The sequence below is a fragment of the Moschus berezovskii genome, chromosome 4 (genome assembly GCF_049115385.1).
Source record: "Moschus berezovskii isolate FMDL1 chromosome 4, NW_MosBer_1.0, whole genome shotgun sequence".
In the NCBI taxonomy this organism is placed as follows: domain Eukaryota; kingdom Metazoa; phylum Chordata; class Mammalia; order Artiodactyla; family Moschidae; genus Moschus; species Moschus berezovskii.
Window position 1 is genome coordinate 14839722 of NC_142463.1, and position 20945 is coordinate 14860666.

Below are 20945 nucleotides of genomic sequence, written 5' to 3' on the forward strand. Positions count from 1 at the left end.
TAAGACCGTGTGGCTTTATACTCCTGACTTGGGACATGGCCTCCTATTATGTAAAACTGAGTCTACAAAGAGTGGCCCACTGTGCTAACAGGCCTGCTTGGTCTACACATGCAGAAGTATACTCTGTAATGGCCTGCATTTGGAGGCCTGAACCTCTTTGAGAAAGGTAACCTATTCAACAAACCTTAAACAAAACTGCAAATAATTAAAAGTGCTATCAAAGATGCCTAGACTGAGGGAACCAAAAAACGACAGAAAAAGTTTCCATAAAGAAAGCAATGTTTAAACCTGAAGAAACGAGAAGGTGGGATAATCCAATTCTGTGCCAAATCTTTGTGGTGTAACAGCTGGGTGTGTTAGCGACACTGACAAGTCTAGCAGAGCCAGAGTTAAGGGAAAGGGAAAGGGTTAGAATATTAGATAGGTCAGCAGGAAGCCAGTATTTCAGTGTCTATAACCATGTTCTAGATTTTGGGTATTGTTTGACAGAAAATGAAGAGCCTAGTGAAGGTCTGAAAGTGTGTACCAAATAAACCACAAGTTGCCACGTGTTTAAGTCAGAGTCTTAATAGGGTACTACTGTGGAAATGACTGAAGGATGGATGGATGGGTGGTACTAAAGGTGGGCTGAGATATACCTTCCACTGTGATCAGTTCTTCCTCAGTGCTCAGGAGTCCAAGAGGAGTCAAACAATAAATGGGTTTTTCAGACTAGATTCTCTTTGAGGAGCTCTATACTATTGAAGTCTACAATACCTAGCATTTGATCATAAACATCACTATAAATGATAGTTGTCTTTACCTTCTACACAAATTACTCAATTCTCATTACAGTAGTCCTATAAGGTGGGAATTACTCTTGCTTTACCAATGAAGATACTGAGCCTCAAGTAACCTGCCCAAGGTAACAAAGTTTGTGAATAGTACAGCCAAAATTTGAAGCCAGATCCATTAGACTCCCAAACACCTATCCTCTTAACAGCTACTCTGTAAAACTTCTACAGGAATAAGTACACCAGTGGAATAGGCACTTGATGATTGAACAGTTTAGGCTGTAAAGGTGTTTGGAATTCTTCTAGGGGACTTTGTATTTACTTAAAAATACGTGAATGCCCGCTATGTGCCCAGCAGTGAATGCAGTGAACATGGCCCCTGTCTTCAGTTTACGGTGGTCATGGAAGACATGTCAATCCCAGGTTTCACAAATAACCTTAATCATGCCACGTGTCTTGAAAGTAAAGCATAAGGTGCCATGTAACGGGGGGATCTAGTGTAGGATGTGTTGCGTAATGATTCTGTTGTCACAATCATATTTTTCTCAAAAAATTTCTGGTTTCCATTCTTTAATGGTTTCTGGCCTATGTTTAACTTGTTATGGTAAAACAATTACCTGAGTAATTTTTATTCCTTTCTAGAAAAGATTCTAATTGTGATCAGTCACAAGCAGACTATGGGTTTAACATCATTAACAGTCACGCCTAAATCGGTAGGTCATTTTGGCCTGACACGGTTTTAATACTATACATCCAACAGCATGTTATAGATGTGTGTCCTTGACACCCTGGTAGCTCAGTCGGTAAAGAGTCTGCCTGCAATGCAGGAGACCCGGGTTCGATTTCTTGGTCGGGAAGATCCCCTGGAGAAGGAAATGGCACCCCACTCAGGTATTCTTGCCTAGAGAATCCCATGGACAGAAAAGCCTGGCGGGCTACAGTCTATAGGGTCGCAAGAGTCAGACACGACTGAGCGACTAAGCACATAGCACACACTGACACCGTACCTCCCCTTCCTGCAAGGACAAGACAGGACTTCCCTGATGGTCTAGTGGTGAAGAGTCTGCCTGCCAATGCAAGGGACACAGGTTCGATCCCTGGCCCAGGTAGATCCCACATGCCATGGGGCAACTAAGCCCATGCACACCACTGCTGAGCATAGAGCCGCAGCTGCTGAGCCCGCACACCCGCAGCCTGTGCTCCACAAGAGAAGCCACCCTGGTGGGAAGCCCACACCCTCAACAGAGTAGTCCCCACTCGTCAGAACTTTAGAGAAAAGCCCAAGAAGCAACAAAGACCTGGCACAGGCAAAAATAAACAATTTTTTAAAAAGAACAAAATGGTTATTTTTTCCAGGCATCCCTATCCATGTTCTTTCAGTCAACCAGACGAACAAATCAGAATAGCATCAGACATATTTTTCTAAAAGTTTTCGTAATTCCCCCGTTCTCTCCTTCCTCACCATGCCCCTCCTCTGCTCTTTGTACAACAAGCCGTCTGTTGGATTCTTGCTGTCTTCATAACTCATCTCACAATTTATATGATACACTTGTGTGTGAACTACCTTTTTTCATGTAAGACTTTTGGGAACAGACCTTGTATTTTATCTTTTCATACCTCCTTGTCAAGTACATAGATAGGTACGCGTCAGTAAATAATGGATTTGATAACATGGCATATAGGTTATGGGACAGCATGCTACTCTTTACAAAGTGCTTAGGCAATTATACCATTTGTTCCTATATAAATCTTATGAAGGAGATGTAAATAGATGAGCACAATGAGGCTCAAATATGTCAAAAGCTTTCCCAAAGATACAATTTCTAAGCAGTAGTGACATACAAAAAAGGAAATGCTACAAAATGATCCAGTAATAACCTCCCTCCACATTTACCAAGTGAACTGTTAGCTTGGACGTGTGTGTGTGTGTCTAGCCGTGTCCGACTCTTAGCGACCCTGTGGACTGTAAACTGGCAGGCTTCTCTGTCCATGGGATTCTCCAGACAAGAATACTGGAGTGGGTTGCCATTTCCTTCTCCAGTGGGTCTTTCCAGCCCAGAGATCAAACCCGTGTCTCCTGTATTGGCAGGCAGATTCTTTACCGCTGAGCCACCAGGGAAGCCCAGCTCTTTAGAAAGTCCCTCTTTAAATCCTATCTCCTCAAATCTCCACTTAACCTCACTTTTCTCATTTGAAATGTGAAAATAACTGCTCTCCATCCCGTGGATTGTTGGAAATGTACTATACACCAAGAGGGTAACTACATAAGGCTACTTAAATTTAATTAAAACTAAAATGTAAAATTCACTTCCTCAGCCACACTCTCCACATTTCAAGTGGTAGTGGCTTCCACGTTGGAAAGAGCAGATACATCATTGCCGAAAGTTCTGTTGAACAGTGCTGTGTCAGTGCTAGGACTGGTCAAAGATCAGAGAAAGTGATATGATTGAACTGAAAACTCAGGCCATTGCCTGGTTGGTTTTGAGTGAGAAGGTTCAGTGGGTGGGTGGGGAGCAAGCTGACCAGTGACATCACAAAGAACAGCTCACAGTGGCTCCAGAACACCTGGACTCCCAGACTACTCTTCCTAACTCATATCTAGGTTCCTGAGGCCTCTGCACATGTAGTTCCTGGAGCTGCTGGTATATTGAAATGTCATCTTCATCTTCTATCTGGGACACCATCATAGATTATCTCTCTCTGAGCTCGATATGGAATTATCTACAAGCAACTCGTCTGGGAGAGACTATTGTGCCTCAGCAAACAAGTTGGGGGCCACTAGATAACCTTGCTCCGGCTGTGCAAGTTATCCTGGGAATTTCCTTTTTGACTTTGTTGGGAGTGGGAATGTATGCCTTATGGAAGCGAAGTGTTCAGTCAATTCAGGTTATACTCTTTTGTTATGGAGAAATTTAAATAGTTTCGCATTGAGAAATTTGGTCAGTTCTCTCCCATATTGCTGCCACCCAGTTTTAAGACCATGCAGATGAGCGAGAGTACACCTTTTTTCTCTGCAGTTGGTTGAAATTAGGTTATCCTTAAAATTTTCCCTTCAATTAGGTTTTTGACATAAAAATGCTTTCTCATAGTGATCCTTGGCTTGCTTATAATAAACAGATTAAAGAAGCTTATAACATGAGAAGGCAGCTTTATCTCCAGATTTCTTTGATCATGCATTTGTATTCATCTTTGAGTGTCTAACCATGTGCCCGGCACCATGTAGAGTGCTTCTTAGAGAACAGCACCACAAGAATAACTGGCATCTTGGGTTTTTCCTTTCTGTTCTTACTGTGCCTTTGCTCTGTAACTGATGAGGAAGCCTGTATATGTTTATTTAGTCACTGCAATGAACGTACAGGGGCTCTTTTGGGGATTAGAAGTATAACTGGCTGGAATTACAAGAAACATTTAGGATTTTATAGACTTCTGTTTAATTACCAATAATAACAGCTATATTTATAATATAGTTAAAATCTTTTGAGAATCTCAACAATTCCATGAAATGGATAGAGTTTCTTTTCATGTGACAAACAAGGAAACAGGTGCATTGACGTTCAGCCTAAATTTAAGAAGATGGGGTTTAAAGAGGGCTTTGTTAAGGAGTGACTGGTTTACTTGGTAAATGCTGAAAGAAGTTATTATTGGATTATTTTGTAGCATTCACTTATTTTCATGTCACTCCTCTTAAGAAATCACTTACCTGCATTTCTCTCAACCTGTGAAAACTTTGCATGGTGGGCAGGGCAGGGATTATTGACTCCATTTTGTAGGTGAGAGAATTTGGTTATCACCCACCCAAGGTGACATAGATTGTAAATGCTGGCCAAGCTGAGATTCGAACCCGATTTTTAGCATTCCAAATTATATTCTCCAAAATCTTACTTAATATAGTCCAACTGATCGAAATCCTTAAGTGGGATTTGTGTGTCTACATATTCATATTCTGCATTTCAATTAGCTAATAGAAGAAGAGAAGGTAAAACACCAAACTCTTTTTTTTTTTTTAACAAAAGTTTATTCTTAAATGTACAATAGGTTCCAAGACAACACTTCATTCTAGCTATAGGTGGCAACAGATATTATGGCAGGGAATCCAGGTTTTTAAACAGGAATGGAACTAAGGGTCATCATTGCCTCAGGCACAAGGAACAGCTTACTTTTTGCCAGATTTCTTAATTCCACCGATGGCCAGGGGGCCTTTCCCCGCGGCCTTTGCTTTTAGCTCCTGGAGTTTCTTCTGCTCCTCCTTCTGCTTCTGCTTGAATGCTTTATCTTCCTCGTCCATCTCCTTGGCTTGCTTCTTCAGCTGTTTCAGGGGCTTCTTCTTGCCACCTTCGTGGCTAGACATGGCGCCTGCCGCCCCTTCCCCAGACCCTGCCACCGGAAGCGGAGCTCCCCGTTCCAGCCCCCTGGTAGCAAAACACCAAACTCTTATCTGTGCTACTGGGTTCTGCTCGTTTGGTTATTGCTTAATTCAATCAGATGAATTCGCCACCCTTTAGGCACTTCATCCAAGAAAAAGAGGTGTGTAACAGAGTGGTTAATAAACTGGAGTCAGACTACAGGGGTTTCTTGGTTTTGCCACTTCCTGAGTGAGCCGAGAGCAATACCTTAGGCTCTAAACCCGTTTCCTTATCTGTGAAATGGGTTTGATAACAGTGCCCCCTTGAGGTTTTTTGTGAGAATTAAAGGAGGTATTGTCTGTATACAGTGCTCAGTAAGCAATGCTAGTTATTACAAGGAAAAAAGGTGATTTTTTTTTCTTTTCCTAGTTAGACTCTGTCCTAGCACCTTTAAAAAAAAATTTCCATGACCAAGAAATCCAGTGTTTGAGACTGCTGTGTCCTAAGAGAATATCCATGGCAATCAGCATTCCTGGATTCCAGTCATGGCTCTACCATTTCCAAGTATATGACCTTGGACAATGACAGGTCCCAACTGGAAGGTATCTACATGATTATCTGGTTCTTTTTTTCCTACATAAATAGGTCCTGCACAGGCAAGAAAACTTCTAGCACAGAGCCTTGCATGAAGCAGACTTTCAGCAAACATTATCTACTATCATAATCTTTATTAATTAGATGCAGATAATAATCCCTAACCTGCCTCCACTTTGTGTTAAGTAAAATCAAAAGACAAAATAGGTGTGAGGATGTTCTGTTAGGAATGAGGGATTATTATTACTATCAGAGTTTTGTTTTTGCATCTACAGTAGACGGTGGCATTTCATGTGAATAAACAAGTAACGTTCAACTTCTGTTGTTTTATTTTAGAAAATACTGTTGTTTGCAATCACACTCTACAAACTGTACAAGAAAGGCTCAGATTTTTTTCAGGCTTTGCTGATCAACCCAGAAGGGAGTGATCTCACACTTCAAGACGATAATATTTTCCTGTCTTTGGGTCTGCAAGAGAAGATTCTGAAGAAGCTTCAGACAATGGAAAACAAACTGAAGGACATGGAAGGGATGATTACTTCCCAAAAACCTACCGCAAAGCGGGATTACTCCTCTGAGCACTACTGCAGCTGTTCCGACTGCCAGAGCCCCTCACCAACATCAGGGTTTACATCCACGTCTGAAATGTGATGGACTCCAACCTTTTCTAGAAAAGCGCTGTTTTCCTCATGTGTGCAGTGGTGTAGCAATAAAGACAGAGAACTATATTGAAATTACCTGGCTGGGACTGGTTCTCTATTCAGCAGGGCCGTTTCCACTTGTGTGTGTGGTGGGGCCGCATGGGGGATCATGGTGGTTAAAAATGTCCGAGTTTGTGGGGCCTGCTTGGCAGGCTGGAGACCATAGGCAGCCATATAGAAAAGGAACCATGGAGGAGGGAATAGAAGGGAGAATGGTCAGGGATGTGACCTTGAGTTCCATGCTGAAGAGTTTGGATTCAGTTCAGTTCAGTCTCTTAGTCGTGTCTGACTCTTTGCGACCCCATGAACCACAGCACGCCAGGCCTCCCTGTCCATCAACAACTCCTGGAGTTCACTCAAACTCATGTCCATCGAGTCGGTGATGCCATCCAGCCATCTCATTCTCTGTCGTCCCCTTCTCCTCCTACCCTCAATTCCTCCTAGTATCAGACTCTTTTCCAGTGAGTCAACTTGTCGCATGAGGTGGCCAAAGTATTGGAGTTTCAGCTTTAGCATCAGTCCTTCCAATGAACACCCAGGATTGATCTCCTTTAGAAGGGACTGGTTGGATCTCCTTGCAGTCCAAGGGACTCTCAAGAGTCTTCTCCAGCACCACAGTTTAAAAGCATCAATTCTTCAGCGATCAGCTTTCTTCACAGTCCAACTCTCACATCCATACATGACCACAGGAAAAACCATAGCCTTGATTAGACGGACCTTGGTTGGCAAAGTAATGGCTCTGCTTTTCAATATGCTATCCAGGCTGGTCATAACTTTCCTTCCAAGGAGTAAGCATCTTTTAATTTCATGGCTGCAATCAGCATCCACAGTGATTTTGGAGCCCAGAAAAATAAAGTCTGACACTGTTTCTACTGTTTCCCCATCTATTTCCCATGAAGTGATGGGACCAGATGCCATGATCTTTGTTTTCTGAATGTTGAGCTTCAAGCCAAACTTTTCACTCTCCTCTTTCACTTTCATCAAGAGGCCTTTGAGTTCCTCTTCACTTTCTGCCATAAGGGTGGTGTCATCTGCATATCTGAGGTTATTGACATTTCTCCTGGCAATCTTGATTCCAGCTTGTGCTTCTTCCAGCCCAGCGTTCCTCATGATGTACTACTCTGCATATAAGTTAAATAAGCAGGGTGACAATATACAACCTTAACATACTCCTTTTCCTATTTGGAACCAGTCTATTGCTCCATGTCCAGTTCTAACTGTTGCTTCCTGACCTGCATACAGGTTTCTCAAGAGGCAGGTCAGGTGGTCTGGTATTCCCATCTCTTTCAGAGTTTTCCACAGTTTATTGTGATCCACACAAAGGCTTTGGCATAGTCAATGAAGCAGAAATATATTTTTCTGGAACTCTCTTGCTTTTTCGATGATCCAGCGGATGTTGGCAATTTGATCTCTGGTGCCTCTGCCTTTTTCTAAAACCTGATTGAACATCTGGAAGTTCACAGTTCACGTATTGCTGAAGCCTGGCTTGGAGAATTTTGAGCATGACTTGACTAGCGTGTGAGATGAGTGCAACTGTGCGGTAGTTCGAGCATTCTTTGGCATTGCCTTTCCATCGAGCCACCAGTGAAGCCCATAATTAAGGATGGAGGAGACAGAAGACTAGGGAGAAACAGTCAAGAGCAGCCTTGGGGCAAGGTCCTGTTTCCCCATCAATAGCACAAGATCTTTGAACTGTTTTGCAGATACTAAAACACCTCCCGGTGGGACAAGTTATTGATTAATGATGGTGTGCTGCCCACAGCATGGAGACCCCACACCAGTTGGACCTGAAGGTTGTTTATACTGACTCCCACTTACCACCAACCCATCAGAAGAATGCCCAGGAACTGATCATGCCATCTTTGAACGATACTATAAAACTTCTTGCTATCTTCCCCAAGTGGGACACATGATTTTGAGGGCATTAGCCCACTGTGTCCCTCTTCGTCTGGCAAAGCAATAAAGCTATCCTTTTCTGCTTCACCCAAAACTCTGTTTTCCAGATTCAATTAGGCACCAGTGTACATAGAGGCTGAGGTTTTGGCATCAGATCCCTGGTTGAGGATCTAAGATCCTGCAAGCCGTGTGGTCAAAAAAAGATAATACTGAACAAGGGTCATATCATCTCAACTTATGTGAATTTTCCACATGTGAATCCTGGCTTAGCAGGGAGGGAAGAAGGGAAGGAGGCACCTACCTGCTGTTCCACTCAATGAGTATGTCCCCCTGATGAGACAGATAGCTTCCTGGAGAGATGGTGGTAGGTGGTCCTCTCAGTGAGTCTCAGATTCCACAAACTTTGTTTTTTGTTCAGTCACTTAGATGTATCCAACTCTTGGAGACCCCATGTACACTAGTCTTTGAGACCCCATGGATCCCTCCATGCCAGGCTACCCTGTCCTTCACTATCTCCTGGAGTTTGTTCAAACTCATGTCCATTGAGTCAATGATGCCATCCAACCATCTCATCCTCTGTCGCCTCCTTCTTCTCCTGCCCTCAATCTTCCCCAGCATTAGGATCTTTTCCAGTGAATTGGCTCTTCACATCAGGTGACCAGAGTATTGGCGCTTCAGCATCAGTCCTTCCAATGAATATTCAGGCTTGATTTCCTTTAGGATTGTCTAGTTTGATCTCCTTGATGTCCAAGGGACTCTCAAGAGTCTTCTCTAGCACCACAATTCAAAAGTATCGATTCTTGGGCACTCAAGCTTCTTTATGGTCCAACTCTCACATCTGTACACAACTATTGGAAAAACCATAGCTTTGACTATATGTACCTTTGTCGACAAGGTGATGTCTCTGTCTATGTTTGTCAAAGCTTTTGTGTGTGCTTTTTGCCACAAGTGTGATTACAGTCATTGAAACACTTTGACACCTAAATGAAATATTTTATGTGAAAATAAACAGTGATTTGTTGCCATGCTCGAGAAAAACTGGCTGCCTTGTTCCACAGGAGACAATGTAGCAGTCTCCCAAGTGGCATCTTCCTAAGAGATTTATGCAGGTAATTCTGATCATAACTTTTGTCTAGTACACAGGAATTAAAATGCAACTGCTGAATAAAGATGCTGCTGCTGCTAAGTCACTTCAGTCGTGTCCGACTCTGTGTGACCCCATAGACGGAAGCCCACCAGGCTCCCCCGTCCCTGGGATTCTCCAGGCAAGGACACTGGAGTGGGTTGCCATTTCCTTCTCCAATGTGTGAAAGTGAAAAATGAAAGTGAAGTTGCTCAGTCATGTCCGACTCTTAGCGACCCCACGGACTGCAGCCTACCAGGCTCCTCCATCCATGGGATTTTCTAGGCAAGAGTACTTGAGTGGCTTGCCATTGCCTTCTCCGGAATAAAGATGAGACCATGCAAAAATTGGCTAGTGAATACAGGGTGGGGGCCAGGAAAGGCTGTTCAGAGAAAGTGACATTGAGCTATCCCATAAAGGGTTACCTAGGCAGATAATGACATGGAAAGTATTCCTACTGGTGGGGTTATCACACAGCCATAGAACAAAAGAGGATGGCTGAACTGGAGGACAAAGAGAATTTCAGAATGATTGAGAATCGGCTATTTCCAGAGCTACCATGAAGGATTTTGGCTTCAGGCAAGGACACACTAACCTCATCCTCAAATCAGCTTTAATTTGTGATGTGAACAGAACAGATGGGGGTTATCAATAATGTACATTATCTGACAGTGTAGGTGGGAAGGTTTTTAATTGCGCTGCTGAAGGAGTGTCAATCAATCTTTTAAAGTCAGTGTCTCAATAATTTTTGTGCTAATTTTCAGTGCCTTCCTGCAAAGTTCCAGTTTTCCTGTCTTGGTTACCGCTCTGGGCTATATCAAAAGAAGGACCGAGAAGAGTAGAGTGATGTTGAAACAGGGCACAAATTTTAAAAGAATGTCCCGAGGACATGACATAAACTGATTAGACCCAAATAGGTCCAAGATGGTGGACAAGTCGACTTCCACTAGACCCGGTGCCTCAGTATACACTCATTTTAACACATCAGAAAGCTAAATGAACTCCACAGGCATCATGAGAGTTCTGAGACTGACCATCAAAGATCAAAAAGTGGGTATTGGCCCAATTCCTGGAACTCCCCATCCCTTTCCCAAAATAATTGGAATAATTCTCCCACTCATGAGTCTATGAACTTACCCAGCCCATAAAAAATAACCATATCCTATTTCAGGGTCTCTTGATTTCTGAGATGGCCTAATCGCTGTCTGTGGGGCATGTTTCTCTCTAAACAAATCCATTTCTTACCTATCACTTTGTCTTTCACTGAATTCTTTCTGCTCTGAGACACAAAGAACAAGATCCTCAGTAAATCCAAACAGCAGGTGAGTGATTCTAATGAAAAGACCATGGATTCAAGTTCCAATCAGAGGTGCACCATTTCAATGTTAGGTAATAACCTCAGATATGCAGATGACACCACCCTTATGGCAGAAAGTGAAGAGGAACTCAAAGGCCTATTGATGAAAGTGAAAGAGGAGAGTGAAAAGGTTGGCTTGAAGCTTAACATTCAGAAAACGAAGATCATGGCATCTGGTCCCATCACTTCTTGGGAAATAGATGGGGAAACAGTGGAAACAGTGTCAGACTTTATTTTTCTGGGCTCCAAAATCACTGCGGATGCTGATTGCAGCCATGAAATTAAAAGACGCTTACTCCTTGGAATGAAAGTTATGACCAGCCTAGATAGCATATTAAAAAGCAGAGACATTACTTTGCCAACCAAGGTCCGTCTAGTCAAGGCTATGGTTTTTCCCGTGGTCATGTATGGATGTGAGAGTTGGACTGTGAAGAAAGCTGAGCACCGAAGAATTGATGCTTTTGAACTGTGGTGCTGGAGAAGACTCTTGAGAGTCCCGTGGAGTGCAAGGAGATCCAACCAGTCCATTCTAGAGGAGATCAGTCCTGGGTGTTCATTGGAAGGACTGATGCTAAAGCTGAAACTGCAATACTTTGGCCACCTCATGCGACGAGTTGACTCACTGGAAAAGACTGTGATGCTGGGAGCGATTGGGGGTAGGAGGAGACGGGGACGACAGAGAATGAGGTGGCCGGATGGCATCACCGACTCGATGGACATGAGTTTGAGTGAACTCCGGGAGTTGGTGATGGACAGGGAGGCCTGGCGTGCTGTGGTTCATGGGGTCGCTAAGAGTCGGACATGACTGAGCGACTGAACTAAACTGAACTGAATGAAGGGCCTTAAATTTCATACCATTACTCTTGAAAATGGCCCAGTATAAGTTTTTAAACAGGGGAGTAACATAGATTTGGTAGTCTGTGCGGGAGACAGAGGATACAATGAGCTAGATGCAAAAGAAACTGAGGGGGGTCACCCTGTTCCTGGCTCTCAGTTCCAGAAAAGATAGGTGATTCACACTACAATCATAAGAGATTGATACCAAATACTCATTCCTAGTGGGGGAGGGTCATTCTTTTCTTGAGATCAAATCACGTATGTAAAATGCATCAATTAAGAGATCTTGGATGCTTGGCAAGCAGAGAATCAAGGCAAAATAAGGAAAAGGTTTGAGAGCTACTTTATCATTCAGGTTAGATGGGGGTACATGAACTACCTTATACCAGTGGCCACCACTCTAAGGAGGAGAATCCTTACTCACCAAATTCAGTCTCTCTTCTTTGGCAAAACCCAGACAACAGCCTGATTTGAGCCTTCCATGTCAGTCTCCACACAGGTCTGACCATCTATATATATATATATATATTTTTTTTTTTTTTTTGGTAGATGAAGGCTTGTTTTTTATTGAATGAGTGATCTATGCAATTGCTGAGGCCACTATGTACAGAGAAGAAGGGGAGAACTTTATTTCTTGGTCTCTTCCTTCTTGGACAGAGTCTTGATGATTTCCTCCTTTTTGGTCTAGAGATGCTCTTCATGGTGCTTGCGGGCCTCCTTGGTCTTAGACCTGCAGGCCTCAGCCTGGTTCACCAGAAGTTTCTTGTGAGTCTTGTCTGCCTTCAACTTCTGGATATGTTCCATGGGGATCTGCTTGTTTTTGAACATGTTATCCTTCACTTTCAGGTACAGGCTGTGATATATGTAGTGGTCAATCTTCTTAGATTCATGGTATCAGCTGAGCACCTGGCAGAGAACTATCATCCTCCTCATCCAGGTTACCTTCTCAGGCATTTGAGCATTGGTAGTACCCTTTTGCTTACCTATGCCTATATGCCTGCCCTTCCGGCAAGCCAAGGTGTTTTTCCGGCATCAACCCTGGGAATGGACAGTCACAGGCTTCTCCATGATCAGCCCATCTTTGATCAGCTTCCAGATCTGCTGATGGGAGTTGGCATTGGCGATTTCATTAGTCTCACTGGTGTCCAACCAGACCTTCTTTTTGCCATAGCAGAGGACCCTAGAGGCAAGCCTGTCCTGAAGTCTGAGCATACTCATGGCTGTGGCTGCAGTGGCAAAAAAAAAAAAAAACTATTATTTTTTTTTCATTGATGAATTGACATTTATGGAGCACCTTTCTTGTGCCAGGTCAGGGCTAAAGTTACAAAGGCTGAATAGGGGCTGCCTCATGGAGTTTGTCAGCCCATCTACCAATACTATTTTTCTGCAGAGGGGAACAAGTTACTACTCACTTTCCATGATTCACTTCTCTAGAGCAACACCCCTACCACCCAAGTCCCAGGCACAAACATTTCTCACCTGGATCTTCTATGAATTGGGCTCCTAACTGGACTCCTGACTTTCATCTTTGTCCCATTTCAATTTATTCTTTACAGAGTAGCTGAAAACATCATATTACTCCTTTTATCAAAACTTGTTAATGGCTTATTATTTCCTTCTGCGTAAAGGTCAAATTCTTAAGTAAAAGACTGTGCATAATGGCATGACTCCCATCCCCACCTCCTTCTTACTTTTCCCACTCTTTCCCCAGTCTCTTCCTCCTCAAATATGCTAAACATTGTCAGACCTCAGGGCCTTTTTGCTCTTGCTGTTCACTGTACATGGCACACTTTTCCCAGCCCCACAGTTTTTCTACTACTTTCTTTGGGTCTGTCTGTACTCAAATGTCAGCTAATCTTATAAACAGATAACATATGGGGCCCTCAGAGAAAAAGAACCAGGCATGGCTTTCTTGACATAAGAGAATCCATTTTTGGCCTAAGCCATTTTGCGATCTAAGCCTGACCAAACTGGTTGCCCTTGAACAGGTCTTGGTAATTAATGAGCTTAAGTCATGTTTGGATATCAGATCTGGACTATAAAGAAGGCAAAACGCCAATTAATGATGCTTTTGAACTGTGGAGAGTCCCTTGGAAGGAGACTCTCCACAAGGAGATGAAACCAGTCAATCCTAAAGCAAATCAACCCTGAATACTCACTGGAAGGACTGATGCTGAAGCTGAAGCTCCAATACTTTGGTCACCTGAAGTAAAGAGTCAACTCAGTGGAAAAGACCCTGATGCTGGGAAAGACTGAGGGTAAGAGAAGGGGGTGACAGAGGATTAGATGGTTGGATGGCATCACTGACTCAATGGACATGAGTTTGAGAAAACTCTGGGAAATAGTGAAGGACAGGGAAGCCTGACATGCTGCCGTTCATGGGGTCACAAAGAGTTGGACAGGACTTAGAGACTGAACAGCAACAACAAGGGAACAAAAGAAGGCAGGAACAAAGGAAAAGCAGTCAAGAAACAATAGTTCAGTACTAAAACAGTCTTTTAACAATCTGATATATATCTTTGAGCTGTTCTTCAGGAACTGAGGTCTCCACTTTAGTGACTTCCCTTGTGGATCAGATGGTAAAGAATCTGCCTGCAATGTGGGAGAGCTGGTTCGATCACTGAGCTGGTAAGATCCCCTGGAGAAGGTAATGGCTACCCACTCCTGTATTCTTGCCTGGAAAAGTTCATGGATAGAGGAGCCTGGCGGGCTACAGTCTATGGGGTGGCAAAGAGTTGGACACACTGAGCAACTAACACACAAGGTCACCACCCAGGTGGAGGATGGTAACTGTCAATACAAACTGGTTGGAACCTAAGGAATGATAATGTTGACCTGTTTTGACCCTCAGTCAACAAAAGCTTAGGTTCTGGCAAGCTTTGCCCCAATTCTATGCTGAATTCTCTTTAGCTTGAGCCCCTTCATGAATATGCATGTTCCCATAGTTCAAAACTTCCCCAATTTTGCTGTTTGGGGAGATACTGCTGCAGGAAAAATCCATGGTGTCCTCCTTACTTGCTGCAAGAAATAAATCATTCCTTCTCCCACTCTTTGGCTTGCTTGTGTCTTTTTTATTGTTTTTGTTTTTGGCTGCACCACATGGCTTGCAAGGTCTTAGTTCTCTGACTAGGGATTGAACCTGGGTCCTCAGCAGTGAAAGCAGAGTCCTAACCACTGTGATAGAAATGTGTGTGTGTTAAGTCACTTCAGTCGTGTCTGCCTCTTTTTGAACTTATACAGTGAAGCCCGCTAGGCTCCTCTATCCATCGGATTTTCCAGGCAAGAATAGTAGAGTGTAAAAACAAACAAATAAACAAAAGAATACTGGAGTGGGTTGCCATGCTCTCTGCTAGGGGATCTTTCTCACCCAGGGATCGAACCTGCGTCTCTTATGTCTCCTGCACTGGCAGATGGGATTCCTTACCACTAGTGCCACCTGGGAATAGGAATAGAATAATTATACAGGTAGCTGTGAAAGTTCCAGTTTCTAAGTCATGTCCAACTCTTTGTGACCCCCATGGATCGCAGCATGCCAGGCTTCCTTGTCCTTCACTGTCTCCTAGAGTTTGCCCAAATTCATGTCCAGTCAGTTGGTGATGCTATCTAACCATCTCATCCTCTGCAACCTCCTTCTCCCTTTGCCTTCAATATTTCCCGGCATTGTTACCCAAAGGAAGTGTGTGTGTGGGGTCTGGCTGCTTAGCGCTCAAAAGCCAACAAGCACACCAGGTTGGTGGAAAGGAAAGTTTGCTTTATTTCAGATGCCGGCAACTGAGGCGGGGGGGAGGGTGGCAGACATCTGTCCAAAGGCCAATTCCCCCCAGCTCCCTGCCAATAAGGAGACGGTGAGAGTTTTTATAAATAGAGTGGGTTGGGGGGCAGTGGGTTACATGCAGAAACAGCACAGTCATCTCTAATAGTCATGTTCAATTGGTCATCAGTGGTCTGACCAGCATTGTCTTGGTTGTTTTAGGTACAGTTAAATCTTCAGTTCTAGGGTGCATTTGTTCCCATTTCTTTGAGGTCAATTCTCAGAACTGTGACAGCTCAAGTCCTGGGTACAGTCTGGTCAGCATGTAGTTAACTTCTCCACCTGATGTTCTGGTATCTGTAAGACAGCTCACTGGATATGGCTCAGAACATTATCTATAGCTCTTGAGAAAGAACTAAAGGTTCTTGACTATGCTTAATGACCACATTATTATTATTTAGTCTCCTTTGTTTTCCTTTGTTTCCACATTTCTCACTTCTCTGATTAAACTTATTCTTTGACTAAAGTTTTCCACAGGCAAAAGGCAAGCAGAGGATGTGGTGTGGGGTCAAGGACCACATGGTCCTGCTCCGTTTCAACATCAGGGTCTTTTCCAATGAGTTGGCTCTTTGCATCGGGTGGTCAAAGTATTGAAGCCACCTCCAATGAATATCCAGGGTTGATTTCCCTTAGGACTTTGGGAGACTGCTGTATGTCAATGATCACTCAAGAGAGCTATCAGGACAAGGTCATGAAACTAAGTAGTCTTGCTTAACTATAAAGCCAATAAGAGCACAAGATATGCCTCCAGGTCATCAGGTGAAAGAAAAAAGTCACTACCCTTCTACTGATTTGAATAAGCACTACAACAACCTTAGTTTGACCTCCTAGGGTCACTGTCTTCCCAATATGAAGGAGGAGCTAATGATGGAAACCTGATGTCTACTCAAACAAGGGGGTCTTTCCTACTCCAAAACTTTCCTTTGATTACAAAATTGTAGCCCATTTAATCCTCAGGGCAGAGCTCCCTCGCCTGCCCACTTTTATCTCTTGCAAGCTTCCTATATTAATAAATCTACTTCTTGCCTATCAGTTTGTCTCTCAAGGAATTCTTTCTGTGATGAGACATCAAGAACTGGAGCTTCACTAAGTCCTGAAATTAGGTATGTGATCTTAGTTGGAAGACCATGGGTTTTGCCAGGATTCAAGTCTCAATCTGACATGAACAGTTTCAACTGGACTGCCAGGGGATTGCCACTGGTTGTGTTCTTTGTCTCGATACCCACCATAAAGCTGGTGACCCAGTCTTTTGCATAACAACCTGAGAGGTTTTCCTTGACCATCTAATGTGAAATAGCACCCATCCCAACACACAGCATCCCTCTTTCCCTACTTTTTTTTCATAGAATGTATCACATTCTCAGCTTTTACTGCTGTACATATGCTTCTTAGCTATCAACTCCTCATCCATTTCAGTCCACCAAGAAAGTTAAGTTTCAGGAAAGGAAGGGGCTTTGTTTGGTTCATTGTAATATCCTCAGCACCTAGAACACTGTCTAGTACTTCCGTTCTGTTCCGTCGCTCAGTCGTGTCCGACTCTTTGCGACCCCATGAATCACAGCACACCAGGCCTCCCTGTCCATCACCAACTCCCGGAGTTCATTCAAACTCATGTCCACAGAGTCAGTACTTAGTAGACATATATTTGTTAAATAAATGATTGAATTCCAGTTTGACTTTTAGAAACCTCATACCAGTTTTCTGATCCTCTGTCTCCTCAGACTAATGGTGACAGATCAACTAAGGTGTGATTGTCCCAAGTATGGTGAGCTAGTAGTTAATCTTTATCGGGCACTAACTCAGAGCCAGATGCATGACTAAGAGCTTTACATGATTTTCCTCATTTAATCCTCACAAAATGAGGGGGTAAATACCATTATTCTCATTTTACTGATAAGAAAATGATGCACAGAGGAGTTACATTACTAATATGTGGTGTAGCTGTGAAGACCTAGCATGCAAGCAGTGACTCTACATCTGTACCCTCAGCCACAGTCTCGGTGGCAGGGGCTTCTGTGAGGCTCTGAACTAAATGCAGCAGGCTGGATGGACCCAGAGAGAGGAGAAAAGATTGAAGAGGACACAGGAATGAAAGTCCAAAAGAGCATTTTGAGAAAATGTTTATCTCCTTTCATTTTTAAATTAATATCTAATTTGTCTTCTAAAAGAAGGCTGACGACCGAACAATTGATGCTTTCAAACTGTGGTGCTGGAGAATACTCTTGAAAGTCCCTTGGATTGAAAGGAGATGAAATCAGTCAATCCTAAAGGAAATCAACCATGAATATTCATTTGAAGGACTGATGCTGAAGCTGAAGTTCCAACACTTTGGCCGCCTAACCTTGAAGAGCAAACTCATTAGAAAAGACCCTGATGCTGGGAAAGATTGAAGGCAAAAGAAGAGACTGGCAAAGGATGAGATGGTTAGACAGCATCAGTGACTCAATGGTCATGAATCTGAGCAAACTATGGGAGATAGTGAAGGACAGGGAAGGACAGTACATCCCCTGGTGTGCTGCGGTCGATGGGGATGCAAAGAGTCAGACACAACTTAGTGACTAAACAACATCTAAAAGTTTTCATCATAAATTGAAATAGTTGCAATGTACATAAATCCTGGAAAACTGTCCAGTCAGTTTAGTTGCTCAGTTGTGTCCAACTCTGCGACCCCATGGACTGCAGCACTACAGGCTTCCCTGTCCATCACCAACTACTGGAGCTTGCTCAAGCTCATGTCCATTGAGTTGGTGATGCCATCCAACCATCTCATCCTCTTCCCCTTCTCCTCCTGCCTTCAATCTTTCCCAGCATCAGAGTCTTTTCCAGTGAGTCATTTCTTTGCATCAGGGGGCCAAAGTATTGGAGTTTCAGCTTCAGCATCAGTCCTTCCAATGAATATTCAGGACTGATGTGCTTTAGGATGGACTGGTTGGATCTCCTTGCAGTCCAAGGGACTCTCTAGAGTCTTCTCCAACACCACAGTTCAAAAGCATCAATTCTTTGGTGCTCAGTCTTCTTCATGGTCCAACTCTCACATCCATACATGACTACTGGAAAAACCATAGCTTTGACTAGACAGACATTTGTTGGCAAAGTAATGTCTCTGCTTTTTAATATGCTGTCTAGGTTGGTCATAATTTTTCTTCCAAGGAACAAGCATCTTTTAATTTAATGGCGCCAGTCACCACCTGCAGTGATTTTGGAGCCCCCAAAATAAAGTCTGTCACTGTTTCCATTATTTCCCCATCTATTTGCCATGAAATGATGGCATCACCGACTTGATGGACATGAGTTTGGGTAAATTCTGGGAGTTGGTGATGAAGAGGGAGGCCTGGCGTGCTGCAGTCCACGGGGTCACAAAGAATCAGACACAACTGAGTAACTGAACTGAACTGAACTGATGGGACCAGAAGTCACAATCTTAGTTTTCTGAATATTGAGTTTTAAGCCAACTTTTTCACCCTTCTCTCTCACTTTCATCAAGAGGCTCTTTAGTTCTTCTACACTTTGTGCCATTAGGATGGTGTCATCTGCATATCTGAGGTTATTGAAATTTCTCCCAGCAATCTTGATTCCAGCTTGTGCTTCATCCAGCCCAGCATTTCTCATGATGTACTCTGCATAAAAGTTAAATAAGCAGGGTGACAATATACAGCCTTGACGTACTCCTTTCCCGATTTAGAACCAGTCTGTTGTTCCCTGTCCGGTTCTAACTGTTGCTTCTTGACCTGCATACAGATTTCTCAGGAGGCAGCTCAGGTGGTCTGGTATTCCAATCTCTTTAAGAATTTTCCACAGTTTGCTATGATCCACACAGTCAAAGGCTTTGGCATAGTCAATGAAGCAGAATAGATGTTTTCCTGGAAATCTCTTGCTTTTTCGATGTAATTGTAAATAATGACAATTTAAGATAAAATTTAAATCATTAGTCATAATATATCCAACATGATCTACATAACAACAGAATAACCATAATCCATTTAAAATTACATAAATGAGGCCTGGGCAAGAGCGGCTGAGTCGGCGGTGTGACTGGTGCCGCAGACGCGGCCTGCGAGGACAGGGAGGGGAGAGGGAGGAGGCGGGAGGAAGAGAAAAAAAATTACATAAATGAGGTCTTCAACGTTCTGTAATTCTACACTGTTTTTTTTGCAACTTATATTTATGTTCTACTTCCCCACAGAATGGTATCCAAATGTAATATGTTTAATATTTGAAAAATATTTTTCTGATCACATCTTTGCAATAAAAATATGTATATAGGTAAAATTTTAAAATATTTTCTGTAATTGTTTGTATTAGAAAGAATTCTTTTGAACTAATTATTATAGTCATCTTTAACATGTAGCTGCTCAAAATGACATGATTACAAATTTGATAGCACATAAACATAAAAGGTAAAATTCTACTGAAAATGCAACTCTCAGTGAGATAGATGGGGCTTCTCTACCAATTAATTCATGTATCTGAATGACTACTTCTTACTGTTAGATAAAAGGTTTCCCTTTCAATTTTATTTCTTCTTTTAGTTGATACAGTGCTGAGGAATATTACTCACAAAAATATATGATAATGCTGGTAGTTTTGTTAGAAGAATATTAATCAGTTCTTTGGTTTTATGGACAAAAAAATACTGCCTGCTATTTCAGTAAACAAAGAATGTTACCTATAAGAATTCCCTGCTCCCCAGTGGTTAGGAATTTGTGCTTTCACTACAGTGGCGCTGGGTTCAAATCCTGGTAAGGGAACTAAGATCCTTCAAGAGGCATGTGGTCAAAAAAAAGAAAACATCAACAGCGAAAACAGAGAATGTTGCCTGCCATCACGTCATCAGCTACTGCAGCTGTCCCAACGTTGCGCCCTGAGAGGAATTTAGGATGGAGAAAATGAGCATACTGGCCCTAGATAGTAAGATGTATATCAAAAGGAATAATTTCAATGAGCCCAGAGTCCTACATCTTCCCATTCATAGAGAATTGATGTTTTTGAACTGTGCTGTTGGAGAAGACTCTTGAGAGTACCGTGGACTGCAAGGAGATCCAACCAGTCCATTCTAAAGGAGATCAGTCCTGGGTGTTCATTGGAAGGACTGATGCTAAAGCTGAAACTCCAATACTTTGGCCACCTCATGCGAAGAGTTGACTCACTGAAAAAGACTCTGATGCTGGGAGGGATTGCAGGCAGGAGGAGAAGGGGAGGACAGAGGATGAGATGATTGGATAGCATCACCAACTCGATGGACATGAGTTTGAGCAAGTTCCAGGAGATTGTGAAGGACAGGGAAGCCTGTAGTGCTACAGTCCATGGGGTCGCAGAGTTGGACATGACTGAGTGACTGAACTGAACTGATTCATAGGGAAGCACTGAAACTATTAACTTGAGATGCCTGTTTTTATGCTTAGCAGTAATCTTTTCGTGTTTGACTACATGTTTTGTTTTGTTTTTTCCCCGGCAAAAACACTTATCCTGGCTTATCCCTTACTTCTTTGAAACAGTCCCTCAGAGTTCTG

General features: G+C 42.9%; 1 protein-coding gene and 2 pseudogenes across 1 annotated transcript; 1 reads left to right on the forward strand and 2 right to left on the reverse strand.

Moving 5' to 3' along the window:
* The first annotated feature begins 1573 nt into the window (after positions 1 to 1573).
* Positions 1574 to 6361, forward strand: LOC129541710 (transmembrane and coiled-coil domain-containing protein 2). Its single transcript, XM_055403829.2, has 2 exons — positions 1574 to 3659; positions 6047 to 6361. The coding sequence occupies exons 1-2, from the start codon at positions 3426 to 3428 to the stop codon at positions 6359 to 6361; spliced, it is 549 nt and encodes a 182-aa protein (XP_055259804.2). The 5' UTR covers positions 1574 to 3425.
* On the reverse strand, positions 4807 to 5121 carry LOC148777987 (translation machinery-associated protein 7 pseudogene; annotated as a pseudogene).
* A 5890-nt stretch (positions 6362 to 12251) lies between the features above and the next one.
* Positions 12252 to 12842, reverse strand: LOC148777988 (large ribosomal subunit protein eL19 pseudogene; annotated as a pseudogene).
* Between the last annotated feature and the right edge of the window lie 8103 nt (positions 12843 to 20945).

Excerpts from the sequence above, each read along its gene's own strand:
- LOC129541710 (XM_055403829.2), top strand. The coding sequence starts at position 3,426 with ATGTCATCTTCATCTTCTATCTGGGACACCATCATAGATTATCTCTCT. Across the intron at positions 3,660-6,046 it reads GAAGTGTTCAGTCAATTCAG|AAAATACTGTTGTTTGCAAT; the intron begins GTTATACTCTTT and ends GTTTTATTTTAG.